The sequence below is a fragment of the Homarus americanus genome, unplaced genomic scaffold (assembly GCF_018991925.1).
Source record: "Homarus americanus isolate GMGI-L3 unplaced genomic scaffold, GMGI_Hamer_2.0 scaffold11302, whole genome shotgun sequence".
Classification (NCBI taxonomy): Eukaryota; Metazoa; Arthropoda; class Malacostraca; order Decapoda; family Nephropidae; genus Homarus; species Homarus americanus.
In genome coordinates, this window is record NW_024736744.1 from 494,862 (window position 1) to 515,997 (window position 21,136).

General features: G+C 41.6%; 1 protein-coding gene across 1 annotated transcript; it reads right to left on the reverse strand.

Moving 5' to 3' along the window:
• Positions 1-4,545: 4,545 nt before the first annotated feature.
• Positions 4,546-20,751, reverse strand: LOC121872471 (trissin receptor-like). The gene is made up of 5 exons (XM_042375260.1): positions 20,667-20,751; positions 20,383-20,527; positions 9,903-10,062; positions 7,654-7,719; positions 4,546-7,246 (listed from the first exon to the last, which is right to left on the reverse strand). The coding sequence occupies exons 1-5, from the start codon at positions 20,749-20,751 to the stop codon at positions 6,311-6,313; spliced, it is 1,392 nt and encodes a 463-aa protein (XP_042231194.1). The 3' UTR covers positions 4,546-6,310.
• Between the last annotated feature and the right edge of the window lie 385 nt (positions 20,752-21,136).

The window sequence follows — 21,136 nt, forward strand, 5'->3', positions numbered from 1 at the left end:
TGCTGTGCTACACTGTACTGTGCTGTGCTGTATTGTATTGTACTGTGCTGTGCTGTACTGTACTGTACTGTACTACTGTACTGTACTGTACTGTGCTGTACTGTACTGTGCTGTGCTGCACTGTGCTGTGCTGTATTGTACTGTACTGTGCTGTACTGTGCTGCACTATACTGTACTGTGCTGTGCTGTATTGTACTGTGCTGCACTGTACTGTACTGTGCTGCACTGTACTGTGCTGTGCTGTATTGTGCTGTGCTGTACTGTACTGTACTGTACTGTGCTGCACTGTGCTGTACTGTACTGTCCTGTACTGTGCTGTGCTGTATTGTACTGTGCTGTGGTGCATTGTACTGTGCTGTACTGTGCTGTACTGGGCTGTACTGTATTGTACTGTGCTGTGCTGTATTGTACTGTGCTGTACTGTACTCTACTGTTCTGTACTGCACTGTAATTTACTGTACTTAATAAATTCTTCATAGTATAGATATAATGTAAAAATAAGATGGTAAAGGTACAGGTGAACCCTGGAACACTACAGAGTTTACTATATAGACATAAAACACAAACTTTACATGAAATACTTTATTTCCGACACAAAATATAAACACACTTTGATTATATATATATTGAACATTATATTGTTGTGAGCATTTATAATTAGTGATACAACATCACAATTAAAGTTTATTTATAAAGATTGAAATGAATTAAAAATTTAATTTTAATTACTAAAGTATAACTAATAATGTTCAGTACTATGTTCAGAAAATAAAAAAAGTACAATAAAACATACATTATAAATAAGTACATGATTATTGAAGGTCAACCTCAGATCCACAAAATGGATACAAATTTGAAATATCAAAATAATATCATAGTTTGAACAAGTCATATCGTATCTAAAGAGACGAGTAAATCTGTTTCTCCTTTGTTATGGGTCAATTTTTTTGTAGCGTCTTAATGTGTAATGTAAAACATGGTACAGTACATAAACCAAATAACTTAAAACTGATAAAAAAAACTCTGTTATCCGGAACCCTCTTAGCCACAACCCTCCAATACCCGGAATTGAAATTTGCTCAGAATTTTTCCAGAAAATTTCTCTCAATTCCTGGTCTGTCAAAAAATTTTCTGAGGTTGAAAGTCGGGCATATTTTCTGGAAAATTCCGGACTCTCTCCATTTTTTTCCTGGGTCCGGGAACAAATTCCGAGGTTGAAAATCAGGCACATTTTCTGACAATTCTGAGAAAATATCAAGACAATCTCCAAATATTTTTTTTTCCGGGTCTGGGAGCAAATTCTGGGGGATGAAATAATGCGTAATTTCTGGAAAATTCCGAGATATTTTTCCTAGAACCTGGAAAAATTCTGGGGATGAGGGATCTTACTGGATTTGAGAGATTTTCTATTACCCGTAAGTCTTTGATCCTCAGAAGTGATCTGCTCCAACTGTTCTGCCGACCAGGTGATATCACTGCTAATACTATATTAACCCTTTACAAGCATCGCCATCACACTTTCCATGTCTTATCATATATGCACAAGCCATTACTTTGATTTATTTACTTACATAAATTATTTAATTCAACCTTGGGAATTTCCAAACTTTTTTATATTGACTTGAGAAAACCACGAAACTGTAAACAGAATAAACAGTTAAAAACTCACGTCTTCCCGGCTGTCCTAGAGTGACGTCACAACTAACTGAACTGTGTCAAGATAAGTCAAGCAGGAGTTTATAGGTGTCTTTTAATTTTTAAAATGTGGTTCACGCACGTGTCATGATCTTTTCAGTATGAAAATATTTCTTTGTTTTTTTAAAACCAACGGATACCACATACACATAATTTACCCTCGGAAATCTCCTTTAAAAATTACACGAAGACGGAAAGTGTAGATAATCTTAAAATTATTTGAATTATTGTCTATATTTAAAAAATGTATTGGCCTAGTAAACATATAAAATCCAAAACGAATTAAATTACTTTATCAACTTGTCTTTCTGCCTCAGCATAACCTTGACTTCATCAGTTGTGGTCACACCAGGAGTGCCGTCACAAGAGGTGACCTAACGTGTGAACGCTGTATCATCCAGTACAGTATAACTCAAATAGTTTATCGTGATGTCGAGAGTTATGACTTTGGAGTGACAGACCCACTGGTGCACACATCAGGGTGATGCAAGATTTATTTTCTTGGTGTTTTACCTTTGTTAAATGTTGAAAATAAGATATAAATAAACAAATTGAGTAAAACTAGGAGAGACAAAATGTGATTGAGGACAAAATAAATAATACAATATTTAAACAATAAAAAAGTAAAATTTAAAGACCTATTAATCAGAGACAGATAATACTACAGTAAAGTCTCGATTTACGCGGTCAATTAAACCCGTGGAGGTCCGCATAAAACGAGAAACTCGTAAACAAAATAACAGAACATATGGGATTAATTGAAATAGAGACTGGGCCGACCCCCAGACTACCATTTTTCCGACACAATACGTACGTTGTCGTAAAAATAACATCTTAATTTTATGATGGTATGGACACACACAATTAATATTTAAGAGAAATATCAAAATTATTAGGTTTTTTAACACTTACGTTAGTAGAAGAGATGGCTGGGCACACGGGGATGGGGGGTTGGTTCCGAGGCAGAGGGCAGATTATTGGCCCTCACCTGTATCACTTGTATCACCTGTATCACTATCCACCACAGAGGCTTGCAGGGCCTCTTTGTCAAACCCCCTCAAAATCCATATCCTCACTATCACAATCACTATCACTGACTTGGGCTGGCTGTGGTGGGTGGCGGGTAAAGAACTCGGTAATGTTTTGTTGACTGGGCGACCTAGCGCACACTCTGCCCGTGCCGCTTCCAGCTTAAATGATGGAATGTACCGCGTAACTAATAATTGTCGCATCTGGCAAGGTACCGCGTAAATGACCAACAGCGTAAAGGAAATCCTCCTAAATCGAGACTATACTGTCTAACCACCCGAGAACACTCAGTGATGATAACTTTATGATTAAATATAAATTGACAAATTATTATATAAATACTGTACAGTATTGTATAGTGCAGTTATATAGATATTAATGCAGTACATATACTATAAACTAAAGTGATATAATACTTCAGTTCTATTATCAATGCTATATATATATATATATATATATATATATATATATATATATATATATATATATATATATATATATATATATATATATATATATATATATATATATATAATATATATATATATATATACACTGTATAAACTTCAATTTACACAATAAAAGGTTCAACAACTTACAAGAATGACAATGTGAATACTGTACAGTATTGTCATGTTTGGGAATTTCTGTAAAGTTGTGTAACAATAAAGTTGGTAACTGTAAAGGTGGGGTTTCTTGTTAACACAGAATAGTACAGTACAATACAGTACAGTACAGTACAGTACAGTACAGTACAGTACAGTGCAGTACAGTACAGTACAGTACTGTATTTAGTTTGATGCAGAAACTTATAAGAGAGCCTTTTGTTTTGGTGAATCAGTATTTTATTGCAGACATAATAGCTTAGTGGATTAAGCAGAGTGACTGGCTGGCATCACACAAATATGTTTGGAGGAGAGTGTGAGGCTTAAGAACCTGTCAACATTGTGATGTATACAAGAAAGAACTTTCCTTAAAACTCAAGTTTCAGTTACAAAACATACTGTACCATAACTCGTAGTAAAAAAGTTTCTTGTGTGAGGCGAGATCTTCAAACATGAATTAGATAAGGTGTTGATGTACGTGCTCACATAAGAAACAACTTGGCCTACACCTACTGGGCTTAACCCCCTCCTAGATGGTATTCACTACAGTACCACCCACTGAATGAAAGTTAGTTTCTGGAACACTTTGCTAGGAGTTTTCATACATTAGGTTAAACTGTGAAACCTGAGTACAAATAGACTTCAATACTGTACATACAATGGACAGGAATGAAATGGTATGCATAATTTTTTTTTTTTAGATACAAATGGATATAGACAATTAATTAGTACATCAACCAAGATAGTAAATTCCTCAGTCACCATATATTATACTCTTTTGTGTAACAGCCAAGACAAAATCAAACAGGATGGGGCTTATCCCTATTAGACTTAATGACCACTTTATCACTTACTGCAGCAGAAATAATCAAAGAAATAATAAAAAAACACCTGGTAAACAAAATACTGTATGATTAATGAGGGATAAAAATAATGACTTAGTTCAAAATAAACTACAATATATTGACTGGTTTTGTGTGAAAATGGACATTCTTGATGGCATAGAACCATGAAAGGTGATAAGCATTTAAACTAGGATTGACCTTTGGGTGACTAGTGAGATAATAGAATGCATCTTACACAGAGATCAACTCACTTGTTTAAAGGAAATAGAGAGGATGATGAATCACACAAAGAATTTTGGTGAATAAGAAACACAGTAGAGAGATATAAAATGAGTGAAATCAGAATACTTAAACCATAGGAAGTAGCTACTTACCCGGGAGGCTGTGTAGGCGGGAAACTAATCATGGCAAGTTGGTGTACTAAGACATCTTATTCTCGGTTAATGTAAGTGCCATTCTAGCACTACACTGTATGTATATCCTGTATCTCTCAGAATGGAATTCTTTTTACAAAGACCACATTGCCTTTAATAGTCTTTAATACACCTACCATAATACAGTACAGTATGTCAATAACTTGTATTAGATTTAAATTGAAAAAATAAACAACAGACTGGAATCAAATTCTTTCCCATTTACCCTGTCTGTGCTGTACAAAGTAGTCAGGCATTAACCAAATAAAATATCAAAAGTGGCATCCCATAGTGAAGGAGTTAGGAGAGAGAGTCGACTAAAATGACAATAACTTCAATGCAGCCATAATTTAGAAATTCACATTTAAAATGACACTTGACTTGGGCAAGGATACGATCGCTGACACACCAGCTCATCACGATTTTGATCTCCCAACTACTTGACCACCTGAGAAACATGAGGTCATGTGGGATAATAAGTTTGACAAGAGATACCTGGCTGTTTCCTCCTCCATTTGTGTCAAAAGCTTTTGTTAAATGACCCGTCCCCCAATATCACAAAATGTAATTTACATAATTTCTATTCATTGCGTACTTTCAGCCCTTGGCTTCCATTTTCTCTCAACAAACCGTTAATAAAAATTATTTCATTTATACTGTGGAAACATGCAGTATATCTCAATATTAAAGCTACCAACTATATCTTATTTATATACATATATCAAATGCAATACACCTCTGTACTGGTAACTCTGTATACAGCAGACATGGGCTGAAACGATCTAAAGGCTTCAGCTTCAAAGCCAGAAGCATGGTTCTGGCTTCGGCTTCCAAGCCACAGGCCTTACTTCCGATTATTCTCTTTACACAGAAACACTGACCATAATGTGACATCACAGTTGTGCTGATCCCTGACCTTTCTGTTCTCACAATGACCCGACTTGCTAAGAAAGCCCAGTGGTCGTTACAACCTCAATGACATCATAAGTGATCTTTCCTTTTTCTATTGGTTTATTCTCACAATAACCTGACCTGAACCCCAGACAAATACCACTTCTGCCTCCTCAGCCCCAGTAGAATCTGTTCAGCATTGCACCTTTGAAAGTCTTAAGATGAGTTGTTGATATGCTTCTCTGTGATTTGTGACTGTAAATTACTATGTTTATGTATATTTTGCAGACTTTGTTTTGCATTATTAATTTGTTTTAAATAGTTGATAAAATAGATGAATTAATAATTGCATGAGTGAAATAAATTAGTAAAATGAATGATGATGAATAATGAATAAAAGAAAACAAAGAAAGTAAAAATATTAGTATAAGCAGCCCTTTTCTGTAAACTGGGAGAGTCAAAGTCTTGCTTTAACTTAGAATACAATTTGTATTCCTGTCAACATATAAGTTAATACAATACATAAGAAATGGAGTTAAGGTTTCATGAAACCTTGGCTTTGGCTTCATGACTTTTTATATAGCTTGTTTTGGCTTCGGCTTTGTGAAATTCCCAAGTCTAACATACAGGATCTACGAGAGAGTCAATTATAGTAACAGCAATTCCTCAGTCAAGTCAAGAAGTGGTGCATCAACCAAGTGGTTGTCTCCTGTCCTTGAGGTCGTTAGTTTGGGCAGCACCAGTCCACTCAGCTGTGAATAGGTATATAACTATATAACTTGGTTGTTGGGGAAGTGAAGGCGGTAACCACAGCAGGTAGAGTGTGGTGGTCTCACACCAAATGTGTGATGACCTTGTCTCGGCCAGTGAGCCTGGCCACCACTGTGGGTCGCTGGGGTCGGGAAAGACGTGTCTGCCATAAGCGGCAAGTGAGCAGGTCACAGGAGGAAGTTCGGAACTTGCGGCTCATGAAGGTGTAGAGGATGGGGTTTACAGCAGAATTGGCATACATGAGAAGGAAGGTGACAGGTGTGAGGATGTAGGAGGCATCAGAGTTATGGTTGTAGCTGGCCCAGTAATACTGCAGCATCTTTCTTGTGTGGAAGGGCAGCGAACAAGCTGCAAAGCTCACCACCACCACTACCAGCATGTTGATCACCTTGCGACGTGCCCGCAACACCAGTGGTGAAGGATGTAGGTGCATGGTGCGGCGGGGAACCCTCGGTGACGATACATGCTGGCCCCGCCCCACCCTATCGAACCGGGAGTGACCTCGGGGGGTCAGGGGGATGATGTCAGGAGCAAAATGGTTGACCCGCAACCCCTCCTCCTTCACAGATGTCATGGACACATAAGTGGACATAATTGATTTGACGGAGCCACGGGTCACGTGGAGTGTTGCATCTCTGGCCAGAATCTTTGATGGTCCACCATCTTCAACCCCAGCACTAGCTGCCCCTGCACTGCTGGAGTTGGAACTGACGGAGGCTGTGTGTTGGGTCTTGAACGTGCCATACTCTGCTGCCGCTGATGCTGCCGCTGATGCTGCCTCCACAGAGTTATAATTGGGCGAGGTTGCATTGGCCAGGAGCTGTCCGGAGCGCCAGAGGGTGTGAGCAATGCGGGCATACAGCAGTGACAGAAGGACAAGTGGCAGGAGATAGAGCAGTGTGAGGCTCACCACATCCCATATGCGGGTGTCAAATTGGTCCCTACGCAGCAAACACATGGCTTCTATCCCACCGCCCTCCACTGGATACTCCTGCACCTGCAATGTAATAAAACACATTACATGTATTACTATACTCACAGGCAAACACATAATACAGTTTCCCAGGAATAAAATTCTTAAAATGATAAGTACATCTACATATACAGTACAGTATTTGTTTGTAAAACTTTCCATTTGCTCTAAAAACATTGTCAGTAATGCATAACTCTATCAATTTGAGAAATATGTAATGTTCAATAGTCAAATCTAACAGATTCAATTTATCTTTAAGGAATGAAAGTAGGTGCTCCAGTGTTTCTCTTTTCCTGTGTGGTTTTTATTGAGATTGTTTTATTATGTGAACATGTGATTTGTGTCCTAATTACCGTAAATGTGTCCAATCTTCAATAATAAGCAGCAAGTTATTATGATTATAATAATTAATAATTCTTTCATACACTCACCGTAAAGTAGAGAAGCCTGGGACAGGAGTAGAGAGCAGATATGATCCACACCAACACCATTGTGATCTGTAACCAAAATAAAGACATTTGAAGCAGCATTAACAACAACTAAGGCTCCTCGGTCACCTTCACCTTGAAACTGACCTATTCTGTCTTTCTGTCTTTAACTGGAAGGTAAGTTGTTGAGTCCTCTTTTTTAAGGTTAATATCTCAATCAGTTTTAATGAAGAAATGCACAAAATTAATTAACAAATACTTCAAAATAAAAACAAACATTAAATCATTATGTAAATGGGCAACATTAAGCTGAAATGGATTAAGGCAAGTCAAATAAGATCACTGGGCCAACAGGTTGTCTAATCCTGTATAATTAATTGACCAGGGATCAGATACGACCAGTGGCATACCCATAAATTTGCCAAAGTGGGCGGAAGGAGCAAACTTTGAGCAAAACATATCGAGGTATTGTTGAAATACTGAAGGAGATAATTAATCTTTTTCTGCACAGGTCGTTCATGCTGAGCTTACTGCTGAAATTGAAATGCTATTATTTTTATTTATTTAATTATTGTTTTTTCTTATTAAAATGTTTATTTGGGATAATTTATCAGCGCAAGGGGAGTGATTGCCTCCGTCGCTCCCTCTCCCCTTCGGTACGCATATGAAAAAAATTTGTCATGATCTCATCTTCGGAAATGCAAGGTATTAGGTCTGGCCTTTTTTGGGTCAATTTATGGAATTTTTCTAGAAAGTGAAAAACAACGTGCCCAATCGCCCAAGCGGCTAACGAGCCGATCAGTGGTGAAGAGGATAAAAGTAAGTAAAAGTACTGAAAATGGTAAAGTTAGTCTATATTCTTGAGAAAATAATATACAAGGTGGATTTAAAACTTACAGGAAGAGCTTAATTGATGTTTTAGAAATTTTAAAGGATTTTTTATTGCAATGGTCATTAATTAACACTATTTACTAAAAAATTTAAATTAGGAACCCAAATCCTTCATCAGCACACAAAAGAAAACCTTTATATGAAATTTGAACAACATTTATTTCATGACCTCATCTGCCGCAGCATTTGTGGATGGCTAAAAGACATTTAGCAAGGTAACAAATCAAGACGATGTCACAACAATTTAAAAAGACCTGTATGAGCCGTTCAAATGGTCTTGAGAGAGGTAAATGCTCTTTAACATTATGAAATACAAGACCCTACACATAGGATATGACAATCCTATTCATAACTATCTTGTTTATAACACTTTCCTGGATACTGTCAATAAGGAGAAAGATCTTCGCCTTATAATAGATCACTCACTGAAGGCGACACAACAAGTGGAGGCAGCAGTGAGAAGATCAAACTGTGATTTAGAAGATATATGGCATACCTTCAAATACAAGGGCAGGAAAATGCTCCTTCAGCTGTCTGTACATCCTAGTGTATATTACTGTATACAGGCAAGGAAACCAGAAAGATCTAACATCCCTAGAAAAGATGCAACACAGAGCGACTATGAAGAATCCGGAACTATGTCATCTTGATTATCCAAGTAGACTGAGGGCCTAAGGAGTAACAACCCTTCAGACAAGAAAAATCAGGGCAGACCTCACTGAAACATACAAAGTCCTGAAAAGGATGGAATACATGAACCCAGGACACTTCTTTGTGAAGTCATGCACGACCAACACAAATAGACATAACTACAAACTCGCCAGGTTATCATGCAGAATGAACATAAGTGAATACTTCTTCATAAAGAGGGTGGTAGACCTAGTCTACTAGCTCAAGCTGTGGAATAAAGAACAATACTAGGCTTGGAAATAGCCCTTGACAAAAGAATCAAGTGCAGTACATATATACAATGAAGGGATCCTACAGCAGCCACTGGCCTCCTTCCCTCAGCATGGCCACCTTTAGTAAATGGTCATAAGGTTAATAAAGTAAATAAATGCAAGTGTAAATACAGATGTAACAGTGGCAGGTACAATACAGTACTGTATAATAGGGTGAGATAAGGATAAAGTTATAGTACTACAGATGTAGGTGTAAGTACAGTAGTATGGGTGTACTACAGGTGTAGGTACAATAGTATGGCTTTAGTAGGTGTACAGAACTGTTGAGGAGTAGCACAGGTGCAAGTGAACATTAAGGTGTACCAAGGCCAGGGATAAAGGTGTAGTAAAAGTAGTACAGGTATAAAAATGGCAGGTAAGTTGTGTGTACAGGTGTAACAGAGCAGCCGTGTTACCTACTATCATATTCCTGCGGGTGAGAAGGCTCTTGGCTCTTAGTGGCTCTACGATGGCTAGGTAACGCTCGCCGCTCACCACCACCAGGATGATCACTGATGCCGTGTAGCTCAGTTGGTTTATAAATTGATACATGAGGCACAAGAATTTTCCAAAGTACCAGCTGTGGATAGATTAACAAAATATTAGTACAACAGGCACAGGAACTGGTAGGAGTAAAGTACATATTAGCTGTGAATAGAGACACCAAGCCACAAGTGTGGTACTTATTATGTTAATACAGCATCACTGTTCACTCTCTCTACCTAACTACCAATATATGTGTACAAATAGGGTAGTGGTTAGCTTTATCATGGTGTGTCAGGTTGTGTGGTGGTGCCAGAACTTGTCTTCACATATTTTCTCATTGCCATCATGAGTGATTCATACAGACACCAAACTTGGTTTTACTCGATTAAAGTAAAATAAGTCAATATCAGGTCACCTTGGAGGAGAGCATAGAAATTTTTTTTTCAAAATTTAGCTAAATTTCATAATAAAGTATTGTTTTTTTTGTTTTTTTTAAGGGGACTCGCCCACCTGGGCACAGGTCAGTGACCCACATCGGGGCCTGGGGGGCCAAAATGTAATAATAATAATAATAATTCATGATAAATAAAATTTATAAAAAATAATACAAAATTGAAAAATAATTAATAAAATAATAATGATAATAATAATAATAACAACACTGTAATACTAATAATAAAGAACCATAAAGAAATAAAAAAAATAAAAAAAGATCAATAGTGAGAAATTATATACAGTACTATAGTCTCGATTCCTTAACTCGTTTGGTCATTGACGTGGCACCTGGCCAGACACGGCAATTATTAGTTACGCGGTACATTCCATCATTTACGACGGGTTGCGAGCTGGTCGCCCTCACGCCACCGCTGTCCATACACTCCAATTATTAGTTACGCGGTACATTCTTGACCATACGCGGTAAGCGGCACTGGAAGGGTGCGCAGTAGGTCGTTCTTACGTTATCGCTGATGTCATATGACGTATCGGACTGTGATTGGGCCACGCATCCTTACCACCCACGCATTCCCTCCGCCGCTAGCTGTGATTGGTCTCATGTAACATGACGTGCCCTGCCACCAGTCGCTGACCTAAGGTGCGCCAGTCTCATTGTTCTCAGTCTCCGCGTATAAAGTTACTGTATCTCTTGTGCCCGCTAATCTGTTCAACAATGGCATCTGCTGGACCCTCACCACCCCAGAAGAACCTTGAATTACCTGGACCAAGCCGCCCCAAGCCCAAGAAGGTGCGACGCGCCTTAAGCTACGAACTGAAATATAAAATCGTTCAGGAGTTCGAAAAAGGAACGAGGCAGGTGGATCTGGTGCGACAGCATGGCGTTAACGAATCTACGATCCGCACCATCAAGAAAGATGCCGCCAAGATAAAAGAACACATGAGCATCACAAAGTCTGCAGGTGCCTCGTTGGTCAAGTATTGTCAGAATAAGGTGCTACTCAAGAAGGAGAATTTATTGGTGAGCTATTTGATTCGTCAGGCGAAAAGGAACGTGGCGGTCGACACTCGGGCAGTGCAGGACTACACGAGAGAACTGTTCGCATCAGTGGCGTGAAAGATGGGCATTGCAGAGCCCAAACCCTTCACTGCTTCCGCTGGGTGGCTGCAAGGGTTTAAACATAGTAACAAGATCACAAACGTTGAAATTATTGGTGAAGGAGTGAGTGCTGACAGATGCGTCGATGGATTTTCCTCCATTCTTACAAGAAATTATGGAGGAAGGACAGTACACCGACGACCAGGTGTTCAACATGGATGAATCCGGGCTCTTTTGGAAGAAATTATCTTCCAAGACATTCGTAGTCAAGTCTGCCAGCAAGTGTCGGGGCCGGAAGCTGCAGAAGGAGCGCATCACCGTCCTGTTCGCCACCAATGCCTCCGGCACCTGTAAGCTCAAGTTGTCTGTGATCCACACAGCCAGCAAGCCGCACGCCTACAAAAACATGGACATGAGCAAGTTAAATGTCCACTGGCTAACCTCAAGGAAAGCGTGGATGTTCACTGGTCTGTCCCTCTCCTGGTTTGACGACTGTTTCGTTCCTGACGTGAAAAAATTCTGCGCTCAAAATAATGTGCCATTCAACATTTTGTTGCGCCTTGACAACGCACCAGGACACTCGCCCCTACTGTTGGATCGTCACCCCAATGTAAAAATGGTCTTCCTTCCCCCCAACACTACGTTGTTAATCCAGCCCATGGATCAGGAGTTGATATGTAACGTCAAGGCTGCTTTCTCCGCAAAGAAGTTTCGGCTCCTGAACGACTTGACCAACACCAAGGATGAATTGTGGAACCTTCTGAGTGGCACCGATAGCGAGAGTGAGGACGAGGATCAAGAACAAGAGTTGGCGGAGCATGAAGTACGAGTCAAACAGTTTTGGAAGATGTTCAACGTCAAGAAAGCTGTTGGTTTCTTGGTGGAGGCATGGGGGCAGCTGTCTGTGGCAACGATTCGTCACGCGTGGCGGCATGTGTTGCAGGGTATCCCAGGTGGGAGGCAGAGTCAAGCGGTGGCTGGAGAGGCTCAGTCTGTTACTGTGGCATTGGACATTGCAAGAGAGGCTGAACGGAGCGTTAGAGCTGCAGGCTTCTCCGAGACCACCAACGACGACATCCTGAGGTAATCAGGCAACCTGAGGTGACTGCAGACGAGATGTTGGAAGATGATGACGTCAGTGAGGAGGCAGGTGGTACGGCAGAACAAGAAGAACAGAAGTTAACACATGGTGATGTAAAGGAGGCCATCGAGTTTGCCGAGAAACTCAAGCTCATACTTTCCAGACCCAGTGAATCACCGATACGAAGTCTCTAATAACCTTCTGTTGCAATCTATGGAGCCGTATATCCAGATGTATCACGACCACATCAATGCTAGCCGTCAACGTAACATAACCGAGTTCTTCGCCCGCAACCCACCACAACCACAGCCAGCCCAAGTCAGTGATGGTGACAGTGACGATATGGACCTTGAGGGGTTTGTCAGGGAGGCCCTGCTAACCTCTGTGGTGGATAGTGATACAAGTGATTCACCTGAGGGCCACTAATCTACCCTCTGCCTCGGAACCAGCCGCCATCCCCGTGTGCCCAGCCATCTCTTCTACTAACGTGAGTGTTAATAACCGTGATACAGTATTTCTCTTACATCTGTACAATATATTATTCTCTTATTGATATTTATCTTATATATTATGTGTGTGTCCATACCATCATAAAATTAAGATGTTATTTTTACTACAACGTACGTATTGTGTCGGAAAAAGTGTAGTCTGGGGGTCGGCCCAGTCTCTATTTCAATTAATCCCATATGTTCTGTTATTTTGTTTACACGTTCCTCGTTTTACGCGGACCTCCACGGGTTTAATTGACCGAGTATGTTGTGTTGTCAATAGTAAGAGAAACAATTGAGACCCTGCAATTGTGTGTAAATGAGGCAGAAAGTCAGATCAGCAACTTGGGACATGGTCAAATTTTTTGTGATGCCATATGGCAGCAGGGTCTACCATGAAACAATACATTATGCTTCCAATTTCTTCCCAGGCGGTAGTACCTCCCTGTTTGGTAGCTGCCTACTACCTCATTGTACCCAGGTATGGCAAAAATGTTCGCATGGAGAGCATGAATGTTGTCCACATAATAAAGATTAGATCCAATAACGTTTTTTTGGTTTATCCTAATATTACCTACAGTGTATCCACATATAAATATCAGCAATCACAGATTGAGGACACATTACTAAACACGACAGAATGTCGGTGCACCTCTCCCTCTCCTTACATCAACACCGCCACCACCGTCTACCAGATAACAAATAGGAGTCAACGACATTCCATTCTATTTTGTAACCTGCATTAAAACTACAGTATAACCATGCTAGAAATGCTTGCATTCAGGCAGTGCTATTATACCAAAAATGTACATAGACAGTGCAGGTATATACTGAAACAGTGAGAAACAGGATATTCAAGGATCGCCAACAAACCTGGATATTTACTTTTACTTTCTTTTATCCTCTTCGCCACTGATCGGCTCGTTAGCTGCTTGGGCGGTCGGTCACGTCTCTGTTACGCACTGTTGGCAAGTACTGGGCATGCACCGGCTCCTGAATGTATCTGAACCTGCTCCAGTGTTGGTCAGGTCTGGTCTTGAAAGAGCTTACACTCGGTGCCGTCACAACACTCTCTGGCAAATTGTTCCAAGAGTTCACAACTCTCACTCCAAAAAAGTTACCCCTCACAGTTTTCTGGGCCTGCGACTTCTTTGACCTTGAGTTGTGACCCCTTGTGGGGCGAGCGTCCGCCAGCTCCAGGTAAGGACACTCAACTGAGTAGTGCCCCTTGAGATGCTTATACAGTACAGTATACCTCAGTTAGGTCCCCCCTTGCCCGTCTGTAGTATAAGCTAGGCAAGTTCAGGCGCTCTAATCTCTCAAGGTAGGTGAGGTGCCGAGGTGCAGACACCAGTCTGGTGACCCTCCTTTGAATATTTTCAATCAACTGACAGCCTCAAAACAAGTTTATGTGAAAGACAAAATTAAGCTGGAACAAATCCAGAGATGAGATCATGTAGTGGTAGTGAACTAGTGGTGAAGCGGTAGTGAACTAGTAGTGAAGTGGTAATGGTAGTGGCAATTGCAGTGGTAATAGTAATGGTAGGGAAGTGGTAATGGCAGGGAAGTAGACAGTGGTAGTGATTGTGGTCATGGTAGTAATAGTAGCAGGAAAGTGACAGTGAGCTAGTAGTGGAAGTGGTACTGGTTGTGAAGTGGTAGTGGTAAGAGTTTGTGTGTGACACGTAGGTCATAAGGGGTCATTCTTTAGGTATTATCACTATAATTACCTATGAAAACGAAGCTTGAGAATGAAAAGTACGAACGGTATACAAGATCATTTACTCCTTAATAATAAACTCTCTGAGTTCTGTCATAACAAATATAAAGTTATTCTGGCCAATGACTAAAATGTTATTCTGGCCAACAACTGATGATTTACTTCAGGTGCTGAGGGGAACACTTAGTAATCAAAGGTTAATGATATTCATGTAGAGGTGAACTGTACTTACTCCATAACGACTTAAGTGTACAAGTGTACGTACTCCGTATTGACTAATAAGTACTGCTGTACACTCTGTAAAGGACATTAATTACATACACGAACATCAATACTTACTTCTAATTAATCTTTAATGACGTACATCTACAGGTGTACTTACTCTTTAATGATGTACATATACAGGTGTACTTACTCTTTAATGACGTACATATACTTACTTCTAATTAATCTTTAATGACGTACATCTACAGGTGTACTTACTCTTTAATGATGTACATATACAGGTGTACTTACTCTTTAATGACGTACATATACAGGTGTACTTACTCTTTAATGACATACATATACAGGTGTACTTACTCTTTAATGACGTACATATACAGGTGTACTTACTCTTTAATGACATACATATACAGGTGTACTTACTCTTTAATGACGTACATATACAGGTGTACTTACTCTTTAATGACATACATATACAGGTGTACTTACTCTTTAATGATGTACATTGAAGGTTCCAAGTGTTCCCTGAAGAAGGCAGTGATGGGTAGGGAAACACCGGGTAACACTGAAGTCCATTTATTAAAGGATAGGAGAAATACAAGTGGTGACTAGCGTGTGCCATGCACGGCTCACACAGTCAGACTGAGACTGCCTTGCCATATGGCAGCCTCGGGGCAATGTTGCCACATAACACGTGCAGTGTTGCCACGTAATTATTTACATAGATGCTACTCGGCACAGTAGCTTATATACAAGGTTGCTACTCGGCACAGTAGCTTATATACAAGGTTGCTACTCGGCACAGTAGCTTATATACAAGGTTGCTACTCGGCACAGTAGCTTAGATACATAACCTACATCTCCCTCCCCCCTCACGCTCATAGTCTTTGTCTTGAGCGGACTTCTTAGTCCTGAGTCGCTCCGAGCATCGAGGTGCACTGTGGGGCGGATCCTCGTGAGGTGTAGGTGAATCATCCTCGGTCAGGGGGCCAGCAGCAGGGGGTGGGACTGGCCGGAGGAAGCGGCGGTTCTTCCACCAGACACGGCCGCTCGGCATCCTGACCTTGTAGTCCCGCGACCGGCCGACGCCCATCACTATGCCCACCTTGTCCCAACGTGTCGTCCTCGGGTCCTGGACGCGGACAAGGGCACCAATCTCCAGCGGCTGAAAAGGGCGGGCATGGTCGTCATACCGAGCCTTGGCGTCCTGGGCACGTGTAGCGGCGCGGTGGTCGCAGCTCTCGGCTCTGGTCTGCCCCTCCTTCGCGAAGGCCTTGGCGTGTGCAGGAACGCAAGAGCGGAGAGGGTGACGATACAGGATCTGGGCAGGGGAGCGTCCTGTGTGGGTGGGAGTGGACGCGGGTTCTGGGCAGCTCTGTGCGGCAGCGCCAGGCGCGTCTCTCGTTGATTCACACACCCTGCTGGCGGTGTACCGAGCAGCTGGGATCTGCTCAGGAAAGTCTCTGGGCACCACACCTTACTCCTTGCAGTGCTCCCACGACAACAAGGGTGTAGCGAGAGTAGGCTGCACGTCCATCCATCCGTGACATGACCTGTCGCCGCAGGTGATCTCTGCTTGAAAGGAGCCCACAGCGTCCGGAATCTGGGAACTGTCCGCATTGTAGTACTGCAGCTGCGGCGGTGGTCCCAGGTCGCTTTTGGTGAGGCACAGTTTCTGGAGGTGCTTCAGGCCTATCACCGTAGTATCAGCGCCGGTGTCCGGTATCACCTCGATGTGACCCGACACATCACCGTGTGTGACGGCGACGCGGATGGTAGGGGAAGGGGTAGCCCTGGGGCGTGTGGTCGATTCCACCCTCCTGATGTGACTCAGCTGCTGCTTGGGGCTGTGTAGGCCATCTGAAGGGGGATGCGTGCGAACCACCCCGAGGGAAGTGCGCTGCTTTCCTCCTCATCTCGGCAGCACTTGTCGTAGTGTCCATAACGACCGCAGGCCTGACACTTGCGGCCTCGTGCAGGGCACCTGTCTGTGTTAGACCAGTGGCCCTTACGGTCACATCCACGACACAGTGCGTCGGCGGCCGGGCATGTCTTGGGGCCATGCTGCTTTCCACAGCTGCCACAGGAAGCACTAGGTGGAGGCGTGGAAGAACGTGCGGCAGCCTTCACGTTGTTGCCCGCCTTCTTATCCTTCTTGTATTGTGAGATAGCTCTCACAGCAGGTGGGGCCTTTAAGGCAGAGGTGGCGGACTTGGTGGCCTCGTACGACCGACATTCAGTCACTACCATCTGGAGTGTGGAGGAAGCGTCCAGGGGGATGAGTCGCTGCACCAACTCTTCGTGCCTGACACCTGTCAAGATCCCGTGCTTGATCCAGGCTTCCTCACATTCCCGGCTGTGCGCCTTGCAGACGTCGATCTCCTCTGACAAACTCTTCAAGCGTACAAAAAAGTCGTCAAAGGATTCGTTCTCTGCCTGCTTGCAGCTGGTGAAGGCGCGGCGACGCAAAGCCTCGTTATTCCGACCTTTAACGTGCTCCTGTAAAAGGTCGAGCACATCCGTCACTGAATATGTAGAATCGGGAGGCACTTGCAACGTGTGCTCCAAAACTCTCTGGGTCTCCAGCGACAAACACATCCGCAGTTGTATGAGCTGTTTGTTTGGAGGCATGCTGTCAAGGTCCACCATCGTGGAGTAATCTGTCCACCGCCGCCTCCACTCACGAAAAAGCTGAAACGTGACGTCTGGTGAGAGGGCGGGTGGGGTTTGAACAGATGCCTTGGGAGCTGTTGGAGTAGCAAGAGTGCCTGGAGGACGCTGGTGTGGTGGAGGAGGGAGGGTACTGGCGCCTTGGTGCGCGAGTGAGGGAGGGTGGGTTAGCGCCAGGGTCGCCAATATTGCATCAAAGCGCGCCTTTTCCTCCTCTCTTCGTATCTCCTCCCTCTGAAATTCCATCTCTCTATGTCGCTCGTCCCGGTCGTCCATCCACCTCAGAATTGTGGCAATGTCTGTCACTGGAGGTGGAGGATGAGAGTCTGCACCCTGTGGAGGGGAAGGTGGTGGGGAGTCGTGTCTCCCATCTTGACGTTGTCCCTTCTTACCGCCCATCTTAGTGTGTGCGTGGACTGCACTGTTTAGTACATAAAGTGGCGCCTCAACAGCTCGAACCACATATATATGACATAAACAGCGCAAAAATAACGCATAGAGTCCACTGTTCTGTCCGTGAGTGAGTGCGTGCGTGCGTGTGTGTGTGTCTGAGACAGCAGATGCACTTCGTGGTGGGCTTAATGCCGGTGGCTAGAGCCGCCACGGGGGTGAGAACGTTAGTGCCTGCCCGGATGTCACACGAGAAGGGTGTACGTCTGCATGCTCCGTGGGTACCACAAAAAAAGAGGCCAATGCTCAACTCTCAGCTCTAGACACACTAACACTGCCACCATCACTAAAAAGCACTGTCACGGCCCAACACTGCACATCGCGGCGAAACACAACACAACACACACAACACATGAAGAGTCGACACGCACATCACATCGCCGGCAGTCGCACATCGCCGGCTAACTGTCCATTGTTCACACACTTGTAAGTCCACAGATCCTAGTCACTGCGCCATGAAGGTTCCAAGTGTTCCCTGAAGAAGGCAGTGATGAGTAGGGAAACACCGGGTAACACTGAAGTCCATTTATTAAAGGATAGGAGAAATACAAGTGGTGACTAGCGTGTGCCATGCATGGCTCACACAGTCAGACTGAGACTGCCTTGCCATATGGCAGCCTCTGGGCAATGTTGCCACATAACACGTGCAGTGTTGCCATGTAATTATATACGTAGATGCTACTCGGCACAGTAGCTTATTTACAAGGTTGCTACTCGGCACAGTAGCTTAGATACATAACCTACATACATATACAGGTGTACTTACTCTTTAATGGTGTACATATACAAGTGTACTTACTCTTTAATGATGTACATATACAGGTGTACTTACTCTTTAATGATGTACATATACAGGTGTACTTACTCTTTAATGATGTACATATACAGGTGTACTTACTCTTTAATGATGTACATATACAGGTGTACTTACTCTTTAATGACGTACCTATACAGGTGTACTTACTCTTTAATGATGTACAATTGTACATATACAGGTGTACTTACTCTTTAATGACGTACATGTACAGGTGTACAGTACTTACTCTTTAATGATGTACATATACAGGTGTACAGTACTTACTCTTTAATGATGTACATATACAGGTGTACTTACTCTTTAATGACGTACATATACAGGTGTACAGTACTTACTCTTTAATGATGTACATATACAGGTGTACAGTACTTACTCTTTAATGACATACATATACAGTTGTACAGCACTTACTCTTTAATGACGTACATATACAGGTGTACAGTACTTACTCTTTAATGACGTACATATACAGGTGTACAGTACTTACTCGTTAATGATGTACATATACAGGTGTACAGTACTTACTCTTTAATGACATACATATACAGGTGTACAGTACTTACTCTTTAATGATGTACAACAGGTGTACAGTACTTACTTTTTAATGATGTACATATACAGGTGTACAGTACTTACTCTTTAATGACGTACATATACAGGTGTACAGTACTTACTCTTTAATGACGTACATATACAGGTGTACAGTACTTACTCTTTAATGATGTACATATGCAGGTGTACAGTACTTACTCTTTAATGATGTACATATACAGGTGTACTTACTCTTTAATGATGTACATATACAGGTGTACTTACTCTTTAATGATGTACATATACAGGTGTACTTACTCTTTAATGATGTACATATACAGGTGTACTTACTCTTTAATGATGTACATATACAGGTGTACAGTACTTACTCTTTAATGACGTACATATACAGGTGTACAGTACTTACTCTTTAATGATGTACATATACAGGTGTACAGTACTTACTCTTTAATGACATACATATACAGTTGTACAGCACTTACTCTTTAATGACGTACATATACAGGTGTACAGTACTTACTCTTTAATGACGTACATATACAGGTGTACAGTACTTACTCGTTAATGATGTACATATACAGGTGTACAGTACTTACTCTTTAATGACATACATATACAGGTGTACAGTACTTACTCTTTAATGATGTACAACAGGTGTACAGTACTTACTTTTTAATGATGTACATATACAGGTGTACAGTACTTACTCTTTAATGACGTACATATACAGGTGTACAGTACTTACTCTTTAATGACGTACATATACAGGTGTACAGTACTTACTCTTTAATGACGTACATATACAGGTGTACAGTACTTACTCTTTAATGACGTACATATACAGGTGTACAGTACTTACTCTTTAATGACGTACATGGCAAAATTCTGGTAGATACAGAAGACAGCCACGCACAGGTCGGCCACAGCCAGGTTGGTCAGGAAGAAGTTGGTATGACTCCTCATCCTACGGTGAAGCACCATCACCAACACCACCAGCAGGTTACCTGGGGAGAGGTAAGTTATCATCAACATGGAAGTACAGGTGTATCTCTCCAGCAACTAGTTCATTTAAAAAGAAGTTCTTTATTTTCTCTTTTCCAGCAGAGATTATGTACTTGACCTCATAATGACATGCTTCCATACACCACTGTTCTTTAGTAATATTTATGTTCTGCAGTTTGACAGTAGATGGCTCTGCTATGAAAGCTTCAACATTAAAATTCTCCATTTCAAAAAGATACAAAATTTAACGTATTGATTAGGACCAGGGTTTTTCAGCTAAGAACTTTGCTCCAAAGTAGAATAATAGATCTATTACATGTTTTTTTTTTCCCGGGAACAATATATTTTTTTTAATAATGTCATAAAAAGGGTGTAACATCATTTTTTTTCATTAATATATCATACATTTAATTACATAGTTGAAAGGAAATTCTGAGATATATTTTCTAAAAATCCTTGCATTCGAATGTTAATATTATTTTTCGAAATTATAACTTAGATTAGTATTTAAGTTTTCAGGAAATAGCTTAGGTTTATTTATTTTTTATGGGGAATGGTCCACCCGGGCACAGGTCATCGACCAACAACGGGGTCTGGTGGCGAAGAATAAT

Coding starts and splice junctions, on each gene's coding strand:
- LOC121872471 (XM_042375260.1), bottom strand. CDS start 20,751: ATGGAGAATTTTAATGTTGAAGCTTTCATAGCAGAGCCATCTACTGTC. Junction 10,063..20,382: donor GCCATGTACGTCATTAAAGA/GTAAGTACTGTA, acceptor ATCTATCCACAG/CTGGTACTTTGGAAAATTCT. Junction 7,247..7,653: donor CCAGGCTTCTCTACTTTACG/GTGAGTGTATGA, acceptor ATTACATTGCAG/GTGCAGGAGTATCCAGTGGA.